Source organism: Sturnus vulgaris, chromosome 27 (assembly GCF_052056855.1).
Source record: "Sturnus vulgaris isolate bStuVul1 chromosome 27, bStuVul1.hap1, whole genome shotgun sequence".
In the NCBI taxonomy this organism is placed as follows: domain Eukaryota; kingdom Metazoa; phylum Chordata; class Aves; order Passeriformes; family Sturnidae; genus Sturnus; species Sturnus vulgaris.
Genome location: NC_142269.1, coordinates 4,685,522 through 4,699,735, shown reverse-complemented (window position 1 = coordinate 4,699,735; position 14,214 = coordinate 4,685,522). Strand labels below are relative to the sequence as shown.

Here is a 14,214-nt window from a genome sequence, read left to right as displayed (position 1 = left end):
ATCTTTCAGGTGAGTGATCCAAAGGTGGGATCACATAAAGGAGGGTCACAATTGGCAAAGGGATATTTTTATAGGCTGGGAAAACCAGGTTTATTTGATCTGTGCCCTTAAAAACAGAGTGAAGATACAATTGTTTGTCTGAAGAGAGAAACAATTGTATGAGGGAAAGTAGAGATTTAAATCAGAGAACAAATCTGGTAGTAAGAGAAAATGGCTGTGGATAATGCTGGGATGGAAACCAGAGGTTTCTGATTGCTGCACAGCAATCCCAGAGCTTCCTTAAAATGTGTAGAACCAGGAAACCTGCCTAATTCTTAAATGATTCTGGAAGGGGGTTACAGAGATTGTCTGGAATAGTCAAGAATTGCTTTTTTTTTTTTTAACATTTTATTTCTAGAATCTTTTCCCAAGCAATGGAAAAGCAACAGTGTAAGAAGGAGCCGTTGGCACCACACAGGAAGTGAGTAGGAGAATCATGTTTCCATGTTGTTATCCTGCTCCTGATCTATGGTAATTCGGCTTGCTGCCTTTGGGTTTAGATCCAAGTGATGAGCTCAGATCCCAATTTCACTTCTCACTTCATTAACTGGTTTTGGGCCTGAAGGGACCTCTAAATGTAACCTGCTGCCACCCCCTGCCTCAGCAGGAGTATTATGCACCTGGTCAGGTTTGTCAAAGCCCTGTTCAGGCCCGGTGTGGAATGAGCCTCTCTTTGGAGTCTGTACTAGAGGACTTTGAAATTCTTATCTGTTTTATTTTATTGAAGACTTGTGTGGTTTGATTTTCTGCTGAATAGCAACATTGTTTTCTTAAGAAAACCACCTCAGCCTAAGTTCTGTTCACTATTATCTTAGCCATTTAACTTTAACACACAGTCCAAGATGTGCCCATTCTGGGGACAAAAGCGACTGAGGGCTCCCCCAATCCCCCAAAACAGGCGCTGTGCCCTCATCCCCCTGCCCCGCCGCTGGCCCTCCCGAGGAACGGGAGTCCCTGGCGAGCAGCACCAGCAGCGGCTCCAAGGCCGGCGAGTCCGGAGCCGGGACCGGGACCGGGTCTGCTCCTCTCCCCGCCACCCGGCGCCGCTCTCCGCCCGCCGAGCGCCGAGCCGGATGTCACGGTGACGGGCGGGAGGCGAGGCCGGTGCGCTCCGCTGGCAGAACCGAGCCCGGGCGGGCAGGTGGAGCTGAGACCCGCGAACGGAGCATGGAAGGTGAGAAAAGACCCCGCTCTTCCCCAGGACCCTCTGCCCCGCCGGGGTCCGCAGCGGCTCCATCGCCCGGGGGCTTTCAGCCGCTTCTTCAGCGCTTGCTGCAAACAGATCGCAGACTCTGGAAAAGAAATCGAATCGCGTGCAGCAATTAAACGGGAAACGAACGGGGCTTTTTGCCCCCTCTCTGTTTAATTTCAGAGATATCACAAAGCGCGTGATAAAGCCAGGGTTTAGAGCACGCTTTATCTGCTGTTCGTATTCTGGGATTTAACGAATTCAAGGATGTCTTCTGTCTTTTCACCTGTAAAACGTGCCCATAATATTCAGAGCCAGCAAAAACCAGTCTGGGAGTTAATATTGGGTTCTGGAATAATTACCTGTCATAGAAAAGCATTATTTCTGATGTTTTTAACAATCTTGGCAAAGAAGCTTTGTACAGCATCACTTGGTTTCTTATTTCAAAGCTGGAGATTCTTACTTCAACCCAGTGCTTTAAGGGCTCCAGTTTAGATTCTGGTCTGTCTCAATGACTTGAGGCTTTTGGTTATTCTAAGTCAGCTGCAGATGCCTATTTAAAAATGCATTTTCCTTTGCTGAAGGCTTTTTAACTGTTTATCTGTAAATAATCTGACTGAATCAAGAATGTTGCTGCTTGAGAGAAATAACCAAGGATTTGAAGGATTTGGTTTATGGGCACTTCGGCACTTAAAAATGCAGCTTCATTTTCTCGATCGAGTCGGGATCACTGGCTTTTTGGGAGAGAAAAGTTTGTGAGGTGTGTTGGAATAGCCTGAAATTAGGAGATAACAGAGGTTCAAAATAACTGAGGTTATCTAAGAAGTCCTTTCTTTGCTGTTTTTATTTCTTATGCGTGCAAAGTGAACATGGAAACGGTCCTTCAGGTTTTGGGTCTGTAGGTGAGGCTGATGAGGATCCATGAACGTGCCTGCAGTTGTTGCATTGGGGGGGGGAATGAAGTTTTTGCAACAGTGTTGTAATGTGTTATCCCTGGATACAGTAACTTCCAGAAGTGTTTCTGTGGGTCTTGGACAATCGCCCAAGAAATAACATGGCTGACTTGGATTTTCCATGCCCAGTGTGTGGAGGTTTGGTAGGGTCACAGAGCAGCAGACAGGCCCTGGAAAGAGTGGGTGTTTGAATCAAAATTTGTTATTAACTTGATTGAATTTCTCAGTGATTTGTGACTACCGAAAGAGCAGGTTCTGGGCTGGGACCAACAGGTTGGATCAGGAGCTGGACTTTGATGATCCTAGTGGGTCTCTTCTGACCCAGGATATTTTGTGATGCAGGATATCCTATACTGAATCACTGAATTATTCTGCTGGGTTTAGAAGGTCGTATGCACTAATATGAGAAAAATCTCCTTAGTTAGACACTTCTGATCAGGATTTCTTCCCAAAATGACAGGTGCATTTAAAATGCCTGTGACGTTTTTACACATTGCATGGTGCTTAACAGCAGTAAAGTATCAGAAACCCAGTAAAGAGTTTACTCGGCCCAGGTGCCTTCTTCAGAAGGCCATGGAGGCTGTGGATGCCGGAGAAGTATATTCAGTGGAGACATCAGCTAGAATTTCTCTCCTTAATGGCCCAGTGTGGGTTGATGGTGAAAAACTTGTTGGGGTGGAAGAGGCTGAGTGGTGTATGTAGTGTAGGCACTGACTTCAAACAAGGAAACTGGCTGTTTCTGCTCCATATACTGTGATGAAAGGACTAAAAGCAGATGGGATTTTCAAAGGTGTCCCCTTCCCTGTGCTGTTGGACTGAAAAGTGCAGCTGGCAGGAAAAAGGCAGCATTCTGGTTTAATTTTGGGGACAAACAGGTGAAATTATAATAATTCAAGAAATGCCTCCTATTAACGACAGAAAGGAATCAGTGTCATCAGTGATTTGAAAAATATCCATTTTAGGGGGATTAAATTTCTGGTTGGCTGTTCTGGTCAAATACCAGGATAGAATACGAATACTAAAATACCACAGCACTTTTTTAGCAAGCTATTTGAATAGTTTGACTCCCTTTGCCTATTGGTGTAGAACACAGGATGGCCAAGGATTGGTTTCGAAAGCACATGAATTTTACTTCTGCTTTGTAAATGCACATTGTGCCTCGGCTGCAGCACACAGAGGCAGGCGTCCTCTTCCCATGCACCCCTGCCACTGGAGCTCTTTGAAGCTTGGGAAGAAGAAAGTGTTCTGTAAGTGATTTCCTGCCTTGTGTTTTTCTGAACATTTGGTAGAAAAGTGGCCTTGTTGGTACAGAATCAGGGGTGGAATCTACCCACATGTTCTCCTGTCACCATGAAGGATCTTAGCAAAGTCAGGAAAGAGACCTGAGATTAAATATTAAGAGACCACTAAGGCTCTAAGAAGCTGCTGGGGACTGGTGCTGTAAAGAAACCGGGTGCTGGTGAGGGGAGGTTGGAGGCTTGAAAGTGAGACAAAGACCAGGATGTTTCTCAGGCAAGAAGAGAAACATTCTACGGTGTGTCATTGCTCTTATCTCTTCTGAAGAGTTGCCCTGCCTAGCAGCCATCATGGGCATGAAACCCATTTTGTGTTCAGCAAAATATGAATAAATTCACAGACTCCATCTCAGCAGGGAGGAGATGAGGGGCTGAGGAGGCTGAGAAGGTCCTGCTTTGCTCTCATGGGGTTTGAGCAGCGCCGTTCTCCAGCAAGTTTTCCTGCAGCTGCCAGGGAAACCTGAGGAATCCAATGGTTTCTAAAACGACATGGTTATTCAGGAATATATGTAGAATTATTGGACTTCAAGCAGTCATGTACGGGTTCCAGTTTTTTCTTCCCTGACCTTCTGGGAGCTCAGGGGAATGCAGAATTGCTGCCAAGGCTTCAGCCTGGGGCTTTGACCCCCATCACCCAGATAGAGCAACTGTGCAGGGATTCTGAATGCAATTAAAACTAAAATCAAGTGTTGCAAAATAAGGGAGATTTCATTTAATTATGTGTAGAATCACAAGGATTTGTGTAATTTAAGTGTCTGTATTCATGGAATCACAGAATCTTTTAGGATGGAAGAGCATTAAAGCTCATCCAGTTCCATCTCCTGCCATGTGCAGGAACACCTTCTCCTCTCCCAGGTTGCTCCAAGGCCCATCCAGCCTGGCCTTGAACACTTCCAGGGATGGGGCAGCCACAGCTTCTCTGGACAACTTAGTGGTATAAAGTTAAAATCAATATTAGAGAAAATTTTGTTCATTTACCCAGAATTTGCTGATGTTTTCTCATCATTATTTGCTGTATTAATTGGTCTGTTTGCTTCTTTGTACCTCAATTTTCCTGGCATAATAGAATGAAAATGAGAAATTAAGGGCTGTAACTATGTAGGTCCTTGATCTTTCTTATTTATTTCAAAATATTAATTCAGTAAATATCTGAACTTTTTGTCATTTAATTCTATGACTATCTTTATGATGCAAGGCCTTTATTTTCTTGTACACATTATCCCCCCCTTTATTCATGCAGTTTTTTTGGAGTACCTCTTCTGATACCAGGCTGCCTCGTTGGAGTGTTACCAGAGCTTTATATTTTAACGTTGCAGAGACCACAAAAAAGTTCCATATGCAGAGGAGGTAAAGACAGATAATTATGGGGTAAATGTCACCCGTGGTTAACACCTCATGCCCGCTGCCTGGGTGTTTCTGTTATGTAACTGCCAGGAAGAAATTTTCCTGGTCCAGAAACTATTATTTTTTAGGTTCAAAGCTGATTAAAGATGTTATGGCATGTAAAAAATAAAGAGGGGGGAAAAGCTACATGAAAGAAAGGAGGAAGGAAGCAGGTAACTGTGTCAATGTTAAGAATTCAGCCTCCTAACAATGAAATCTTAAGGCAGGGAGGCCTTGAGTAAAGATATTAAGGGACAGATCAGGTCTCTGCCTCTGGTTCAACTCAACAGCTGAACTTTGGGCACTGGAGTGGGCAATGGGAATACCTGCAGCTTGTGTTGGCTTCAGAGCCCTGCTGAGCCCCCAGCATGCTGGGGAACCAGGCTGCACGGGGTAGTCCTCTGAAAAATGTTTAAAATTCCTAGCAATTGATCCCTTTTGGAATTTCTCCGTGGGAATTAGACTTGCATTCCCATGAAAACCGAGTAGATCTTGTGTAGATAATGGGGGTTTCCCTTAGTATTGGAAAAGGAATGTAAAAATATCTTTGTGCTTTAGAGAAATTAACTTTCTACAGAGTTACTACAGCTGCACTGTGCTCACAGGGTACTCAGTGAATAAATCAAAAGCATAAGGTACTGTGTCCTATAATTTTTGAAGTTAGAAAATCATACTTAATCTCTTTTCTGGGCACAGACTAGTGCTCAGGATATAAAGAAGAGAAGCATGGTACTAATTTGGTTTTTATTTCTTTGAAACATTTTCTTTTTCAATTTTACTTTCAGCCAAGAAAACAGGAATTTATAAGATTGTAACAACCGTGTCGTGAACTGTTCTTAATATTTCTAATATAATACAAATATCAACCTCAGGCTGCTTTTCTATTGCAGATTCACAGCCCGGGATGGACCTCAGTAACCCTCAGGAGCAGCCCATAGCTGCAGGTATGGTGCTGTTCCATTGTGTTCTTCCACCCTCTCTTGACAATTTTGTATTTAAATGGAGAAAAAGACGCGAATTGAAGCTCGTTTAGGATCCCAAGACACTGAATAACAGAGTCAGAAGTATAAAGGGGGGTATTAAAGGCAAAACCCCCAAATTTTAGAGATTAAATAAAAGCATGGAAGTTAAATACAATATTGGAAAATTATAGTGAATGGGGAAAAAAGACTGTATAGAAGGAAAAGAAGTATTTTCAGTAGAAAGCTGGAAATTTTGATTAGGGAAGCAAGAATAATACAATTCTTTTGGTTGACTGCATTTCTGAAAATATGAAAACAAACCTCCTGAGTAAGTTTGACAAGTGTTTCACTTTCTTGTTAATCAGAAAGTTGAGTCTCTTTTCAGCTCCAATGTAATATTTCGCTTAAGAAAGATCAGGGGTGTTACCATCCAGCTGTCCGTAGGTTAAAGAATTTACCAGCAATTTCACAGTATTACTATAAATTTTAAAAATTCCCATAATGTTGGAAAGAAAATACTGTTTTTCTAATGAAATATTGATCTGAAATTTACAGAAGTACACATAATATGGAGTTAGTTTGCATCACGGGGTTAATGAAAGAGGCTTTATTTGAAACACTTCACCAGAATAAATTTCACAGTTAAAAATGTGTCTTTATTTCTGAGGAGAGAGGCTGGGATCTCTGGGAATCTGATCTGCATGATAATGTTGATATTTAAAAACACACGCGTGGAATAAGCAGAGAAGTGCAAGTGGGTTCAAAGAGGCCTTGATAAGAGGCCTTGATTAAATGTGCTTGAGCAGTTTCCTGGCCTAGGGCCAGAATGATTCATATTTTGCCCAAAAGAACAAAATGGATCTGTGATTCCTTTGCCTTGCTCCAATGAGCTCCATCCCTGCTCACACCACTTGTCAGAGCACCTATGATAGAGTTAGATATACTGGACTTTATTCCTGCTGTCATTTAGAACAACCTCCAGAATATTTAGATCCGAGCAAAAGCTGAAAATGGTTCCAGGTGTGTGTGAAAGTTTGTGCAGGATTTTGGGAAGTAAAATCATTCCCCAAAATGCAATCAGTGCATCTGTAGAAATAACATTGTGGGAACTGTCAGCAGTGCTGGGAGTGTGCAGGTGCTTTCTTTAAGGGTATCACCTGGAAATATTCTTGGAGAAGAAATAGTTAATTGGTTTTTGCCTTTTTTTTTTTTTTTCCAGAAGAACAAGAGGATTTGACAGACTGTAATCTGAACAAATCCCAGGAAATGGAAAGCATGGATAATGTGGAAGATATGAAGGAGCACAGTCAGTCTAATGAAGAAGCAGGAGGTAAAGTAGAGTTGGAATTCTGATAAATAATAGCTCTATTTTGTCTTTTTATTCATCTGATTATGCTATGAGAGCATGTCTTTAAAAAGATAGCAATAAAATTCATTTGGAGCATTTCAACACACTTTAAAGAAGAGTGATACTTTTCCATCACGTTCTACCAAGGTCAGTTTTACAGGATCTGTGAAATATGGATGGGAAGATAAAAGAGCAAGTGCATCTGGTGAGCCTTTAATGTGTGTGGTAACAAATTCCTAAGAGCAGTTTGCATAGGCAAATCTAGTTTAGGACTGCAATTTTTATTAATGCTGCTAAGTCCTTTCATATCTAAAAAATATCTTGATAATTTGTTCTTTTTTTTTTTTTTTGAAAGAAAGAACAAGTTGCCTCAAATTCACAGGACCACTCAGACCTGTAAAATTTAAAATTGTAGCAGCAATGCTGTACTTTAAACTGTGGGTGAAGGGGAGGTTGGTCAGTTTTCCATGTTTATTGTTGAAGAAAATACCCTTCATACAGGTCTGAGAGAAAACATAGGGGATTAATTAAAATAGTAAACTAATATGCACTGCCTTTAAAAACCAGCAGACCCTCTTCATTTCTAGATAGAAGATAGCAGCAGCAGCTCCTGAAACTTGGCAGTCTTACAGAGCTCAGGGGTTTAAATGTGTCTATGACATAGATGTTGGGTTTCTTCCGTGCTGTAGAAGCTCCTAAACTGAAATCTCAGCATTAACAGCAGTTCCTGCCCATGATCTGAGAGTGTTCATCCGTGCCAGGGGCCTCAGCCACAACCAGTGAGGAGTGTGCCTGGTGGAGGATGTAGGGCACGTGTCCTGGGGACAGCACACATGGTGTTACCAGCTTCACAGAGCCTTTCAGTGCCACTGGTCCATGGCAGTGCAGCAGCCAAGGGAAATTACGGCTGTGGCTTTGGGTAGGAGTTTGAGGTAGAGTTTGTATCACATGAATCAAGTAAATCATGAAAGAATTGTGTGTTTTGGCTGTGCAAGTAGGTTCGGTTTTTCCTTCTAACATTAATGTGATTATTTTTCAGAGATTATACTTTTGCATTATTAAAGACTAAATGTTTTTATTGGTTAACAAATTGCAAGCAAACATAAAACACTCAAGGGAGTGGTGAGATGAATCTCACTCAAGAATCTAGAGTGCCAGTATCTGGAGCTCTGCTGGGGTCTGGCCTTTCTGGACAATTTATGGAGAGACATCACCCAGGTTTTCTGACCAAATTTGTGTGTCTGGATTAGGATGAAAAGCCTCATGTCCCCAGAGCAGCTGCTGCTTAGCAGGATTCTGCAGTCGAGATTAGCTCATTATAGAGGTCTGCAATATAGAGCCTGCCTTGGGCAGGTGAGTTCTGCTCTGCTTACTCTAAATACAGAAGTTTAATAGAATAGACAGAATATGGAAGACTTGAGCATTTTCTGCATCCAAGGCAGCTGATCTCTCAGATCCCACAGGACATAAAATATTCGCAGCCATGCTCCAGCTGTTTGTCCACCCCTTGCACCAATTCCACTCTCACTAGCTCGCTTCTCCCTGTGCTTTCCCTTCACTCCTCCTGCTCACTGAGCTGTGGGTACAGGAAGCCAGGACAGGGTTTCTTTCCCAAACCCCTCAGTACTGACCACCTGAGAGGAGCTGCTGTAGCTTCTTCCTGGAGCCATGTCCATACTGCTCCTATATAAAGGCATGAAGCAAGTCCTTTTCCTGTTCTCTGGATGCCCTGTGCCTGCAGGACCATTTCTCACCCTCTTTTGCATACATTTAAGTCAGGAACAACTTGTACACGTGAGAGACTGTGTTGGTACTGCTCTTACCATTCATTTTTTATATTGCTGCTGATCTCTAAAAGTCTCTTTACCATTTGTTCTGGAATGCAAACACTGAAAATTTACATCTCAAAGACAATGCTATAAATATCAATAAAACATCATTTCCCTCTAGCAGCTCCCTTACCATTAGAGCTCATTCATTATAAAGTGAGTATGAACCTTCAGTACCACAGTGCCTCATTGCTTGCTGCTCACTGTAGGAATAAAGCCACGACTGTAAGGAGAAAGCTGCTTCAAATGCACAAAAAAGGGTACCTCCAGCATCTCCATGTAAAATGGCACAAAATAAAATATACATTGTGTTTGCTTCAGTGCTTCACACAATGTTCTCTGTAGTCATTCTGATACCGGAAGCACAAAAAAAATCTTAAATATTTAAGCATGCTGTGCTGGTACTCCAGGCCATGCAATGATCAGTAGGTGCACTTAAATTTCCTCCCAACAACACCAGTTCAGTTGCTGTTGGAGACTGAAATTCACAAATAATCTCAGTTTTCATGTCATGCCCTCTATAAAATAGCAGCATCTCTGTTAGTCCTTGAGCAGTCCTCGTGGGTCAGTAACTACTGTCTGACTTCTATAAATGAAACCACATTCTGACAGTGCTGTCTTGGTGGGAGGATTATCTTTTGGGGATCACTAACCCTGGTAAAAATGAATATATAATATTCTCCAGGATCACAGAATAGAAATATCATCAGTATTGGTGATGCCTTTTGGGAAAAAGATTATGTCCTACCTACACCTGTAAAACTTATTGGTTAATAATAAAAAAACCCTCAATTTCTTTTTTTTGGCACGTTGATACGATCACTAATCCCCTCATTTTATATCAAATTTAAATAGAAATAATGAAAAATGTTTATGTGCTTCTCATAAATGTTAATCATGTTTGTGAGTGAGCAATTCCACTCCAGCACCTTCCCAATTCATTGCCGGTGACAGCCTGTGACACAGAAACCTCTCCTGTTTCTCTCCTGAACCCCCGCATGATCCGTGCCCCCGGGGTTTGTTCCATCTGCTGAAGGCCATCATGGGAACACGAGGCCACTGACTCATGGAGAGAGATCAGGCCTTCGATAACCTGCTTTCCACTGCCTTACCATGTCTGTAACATGTTTTTCTCCAGCACAATCATGGCTGGTTTTTCCATGTCTTGTCAGCCATCCGTAGTGAGTAGGATTCTTCCAGTTTCTTGGACTACATGTTTTTGTGGCTCTTGCATTATTCATGGGTGACACTGTGAGTATGTTGTGGGGAATTATTCTGAGGCTTTGAGCAGAAGCTGGACCTGCTTAAATCTAGATGTTGTCTGACTTGGTTTGGTGGAGCTTTTTATGCTAAAAGTGGTTCTGGGATCCTTTTAAAAGCTTACAGACAGTTCATAAAAGCATTAAATTAATGCATAGGGCTGTGACACCATCGCTGGGGCTCATTTGGTATTAAAAAATTCCACTTTTCCAGCAAACAGTTCTGTATTTGTACTTCTCTGAGCCTGTGCAAACACACCAGCTTATGGTGTTTTTTACTTGTGTCCTGACACAGGTGAGATGCCATTCCATGGAAACAACTCAACTTGTCTTATTCCACCCCCCTGTTAAACAGGCTTCCATGATGATCAGCGCTAAGTATCGGGCAAACAATTAGGCAGCAGGCTATAGTAAAATGGTAATTAAAAGCTTGATGGGGAAGAAGGAAAAAAAAGAAACAAAACCCCCTTTTCTTGCCTCAAGGGACTGGAAGCTGCACGCTGTGGTGCACATGGTGTATGCTCGCCTGCAACCATAAAAATACACCGTTCCCATGGTGCTTCCTGTGTCTAGTCTGAAAAGAGACAAGCAATGAGAGCGGGGGGGAAGCGCTTGATTTCCCCTGTTTCTTTATGTGCCACCAACACTGTTACCTTTGGTGGCCAAAGTTGACACATCTTTAATTTAAAAATTAAATTAAAAAAGCCACGTTCCTTCCTCTGGGAGTCGCAGTCAAGCACGAATGTTTAATTATGTCTTAATTCTCTCAGCTGTTGAGGCAGACAACTTTTGGGGTGTTATGAATGTCAGCGGGCTTTCATGGTTGCGAGCTAAAAAGAGATAAAAGCCACATTTGTGGTTTATGGATGTTAATTGCTGCTGCACTGAGGTGAGTGAGGGGGGCGGTTGAAAGGCTGGAGTGAGGCAGGAGAGGTGACAGAGCCTCGCTGGGGCGCTCAGCGAGGTTCCAGCGGTGCTGCAAGAACATGCACTTATCTGCCTGGAAAGGAAGTGCCGTTTTTTATCAGAATATTACATCTCCCAAGCCCAGCTCGAGCCCCGGCGCTCATGGGACTCGGGGTTATCTCACAACATCTGCAGAAGTTCACTGCAAGGGGATTTCTGTAGTGTTAAACCCAACAAGGAGCCTGTGCTGAACGGGTCAGGCTTCTCTGGGGGCTCTACTGGGACTGAAAGCCGCGTTTTTCTTATCAACAAACGATCCTCTTGACTTTGTTTGAACTCTTCAGACTGTGCCGTCAGCGGCAGGAATGCTGCCAGGCACGCTCGGTGACATCAACGGGGCGGTGGTGTCACTCAGCCTGTAAATGATTGACATCAGCTGGACTATCCTGAGCACTCAGCACTGACACAGACACTCGGATACTCTGATTGCCTGGAGATAATCAGAAAGTGCAGCTATTTCTCATTCTAATTAACCCATTATAGTGATTAGAAAATAGAATTTATTTTTGAGATATCCTGACTCCCAGTGGAAGCTCTCAGACAGAGCAAGGGCTGGAAAGAGGATGGATGCACAGAGTTATTCAATAGATTATAGGCTTCGTTCCATAACTTTTAAAACTCCTCTTTTTTTCACTTGTTCCAAAATGTGTATCTTGGATCCATACAAAATAATTCCCTGAAATTACAGGTGAGAGAAATATTTATTCCTCTAAGCATCGAAATTAAATCTAGTCTAAGACAGATGAGTTGTGATCCCTCCCTACTCGTCCCAGCAGAAAATAAGTGAAGATGTAGAAAACGGCCCTGAGAACTCAAATCACATGCTTTAGGAAATAATCAATTTTTGGAAATACAGATTAGTAAAAAGGAAATCAGTAATGGGGATGAGCCACATTTTGCCCCCAAACCAGGCTGTTCACTTGGCACAAAATGGGAGTTGAAGGGACAGGTTCACTGTTTATGCTGCTGGAAAAGTATCGGGAGAGGGAAACAGATCCACAAGAGTCAAACCTTTGCTAAAACATGTAGAAATAGTTCCCTGAGCATTGGAATTGATGGCTCTTGTGTCTCGTTCCTGACTGACTTTTAACTGAACCATGCAGAGTTTGCACCGGGTGCTCGGTGCTTGTTTCACCCGGGGCTCCCCGGGCAGGCGTTGCCGTCCCCATCAGGCTGCATTCGCTCCAGTTCTTGTTCCGGCTTTATTTCCTTCTCCTGCTCTGCAGCAGCGTTAGGAACTTGGTAAATTCGGAGCTGGACTCGCTGTACTCCCGCGGAGCAGCGTGTGGCTGCGCTCACCTGCCGTGTGTGCCAGCCGCGCTCCCCTCCTGCTCTCCTGGTGCAGGAGCTCCACCTCCAGGAGCGCCTCTGGGAGCTGCAGGTGCTCCCGGACCGGCGCTTTGAGTAATCCCGGTCTTCCAGGGAGGGTTGGATTTGGTGTGCAGGTCTGAATCGCAGACTCCCGGGAGCGTTTAGGCTGGGAAAGAGCTGTAAGATCAGAGTTCCTAAGGGAACACAGAGAGGATGCACTCGCTCCTCTAGAAGGCTATGCTGAAACTGAACTACAGATATTTGATTAAAGAACCTCAAATAGATGACACAGGTGTAATCTAAAATTCAAGTCAAGATTATTTACTACTGTAATTCTTTTATAGTTTAATCAAATCAGTGCACTGCTCAAGGCTTTCAAGAAGATTTGAACCAAGCTTCTACCTTCAGCCTGTATATGTTAAAATTCCTCAGATATTTATCACAGATTTCCCTGTTCTTCATATTATTTTATCTTATTTTCTCTCTATATTTAATTTTTCTTACAATAATATATTGCATTGTCAGGAAGGCTCCTGGGATATGAATGTACAAAGATTAAATGAAATTATACTTTGAATTTCTCAGGTTTGAAGTTCATTTGAAGCACAGTTGACCAGAGTCGACCGTGCCTGAGTGGTCACATTAGTGATTGGTCCCTTGATATAAGTAATGCCAGCGATTATCTGAATTTAACATGTGGCCTTTCTCAGTCTGACTGTTGGGTCCAGATGTTCTCTGATTAACTGTCTCATTGAAGTCTGATTTAACGGTTGTGATTGTATCTGCCTTGCTGGACTTCAGGAATTGTAATTTTAGAAATGTTTTCTCTGGGTGATGGTATCTTAACGGCAAAGGAAGGGAAGAGCTTATGCAGTTTCATCTTTTTCTGTGTTTTTTTGTAAGAAGGAGACTTTAAAGATATTCAAATCTGAAAGGATAACGTTAACAGGTGTCAAAACTAAAACAAATTTCATCTGGGACAGGTTGGAAAATCTGGGCCCTGCAGGCCTGAGGATGTGGGATGGCATTCCCTCTGTGCTCCCCTCCACTGGAGGTGTAGAAAGTTGAGTAAAAATGGCAAATTATTGTCTGCTTTAAAAATTAAACAACCAAAATAAAATCCCATGGTAGTTTCAGCATACAGTAGCCACAGCTTTCCAGCCCCTAGTCCAATTTGTCCCAGGGAAGGTCATTCTGCTTTCCCAAATTCTGTTTGTAGTTTCAGTTAAGAGCATTTAAATGCAGTTAAATGAAGTTAAATTCTGTTTCCTTCTCTAAACCCAGCACTGCACAGTGTTGCTGTGCAGTTTGTCCTGTTTTACTCCAGCCTTGGGAATGCTCAGTTTTGGGGAACATTTCTCCTTTGGCCCTATTTCTGTTAGTATAACTTCAACGTGATTTGGAAACCTTTTGAATGAAAATCCTAGGAAAACACTAGAATATGATTAGGCAGAAAATGATAATAGAAGGGAAACACTGTGTGTGAAATCATAGATTTCCACAGGAATATTAATCTTTATTTTCTTATAAATCATTGTCTTAAGTAAGATGCTTGAAGAACCAGTTACATAATTCAAGTTTCCTGACCCACACGAGCTTGGCAACGATGTGTGTTGTTTGGTTGGTGTTATTTTGCAATTAATTGTACAACCAGATAAATTACACTATGCTTTAATGATA

The 14,214-nt window shown here is 42.5% G+C and overlaps 1 protein-coding gene across 2 annotated transcripts in view; it reads left to right on the top strand.

The window, feature by feature from the left end:
• The first annotated feature begins 1,120 nt into the window (after positions 1 to 1,120).
• IKZF3 (IKAROS family zinc finger 3) overlaps positions 1,121 to 14,214 on the top strand; it is a 34,152-nt gene continuing 21,058 nt past the window's right edge. For both annotated transcript variants that reach the window (XM_088179623.1, XM_014885495.2), the window contains exons 1-3: positions 1,121 to 1,213; positions 5,750 to 5,803; positions 7,041 to 7,151. In XM_088179623.1, coding sequence (XP_088035749.1) covers positions 1,207 to 1,213; positions 5,750 to 5,803; positions 7,041 to 7,151 — 172 coding nt within the window. In that variant the 5' untranslated portion in view covers positions 1,121 to 1,206. The remainder of the gene's footprint in view (positions 1,214 to 5,749; positions 5,804 to 7,040; positions 7,152 to 14,214) is intronic.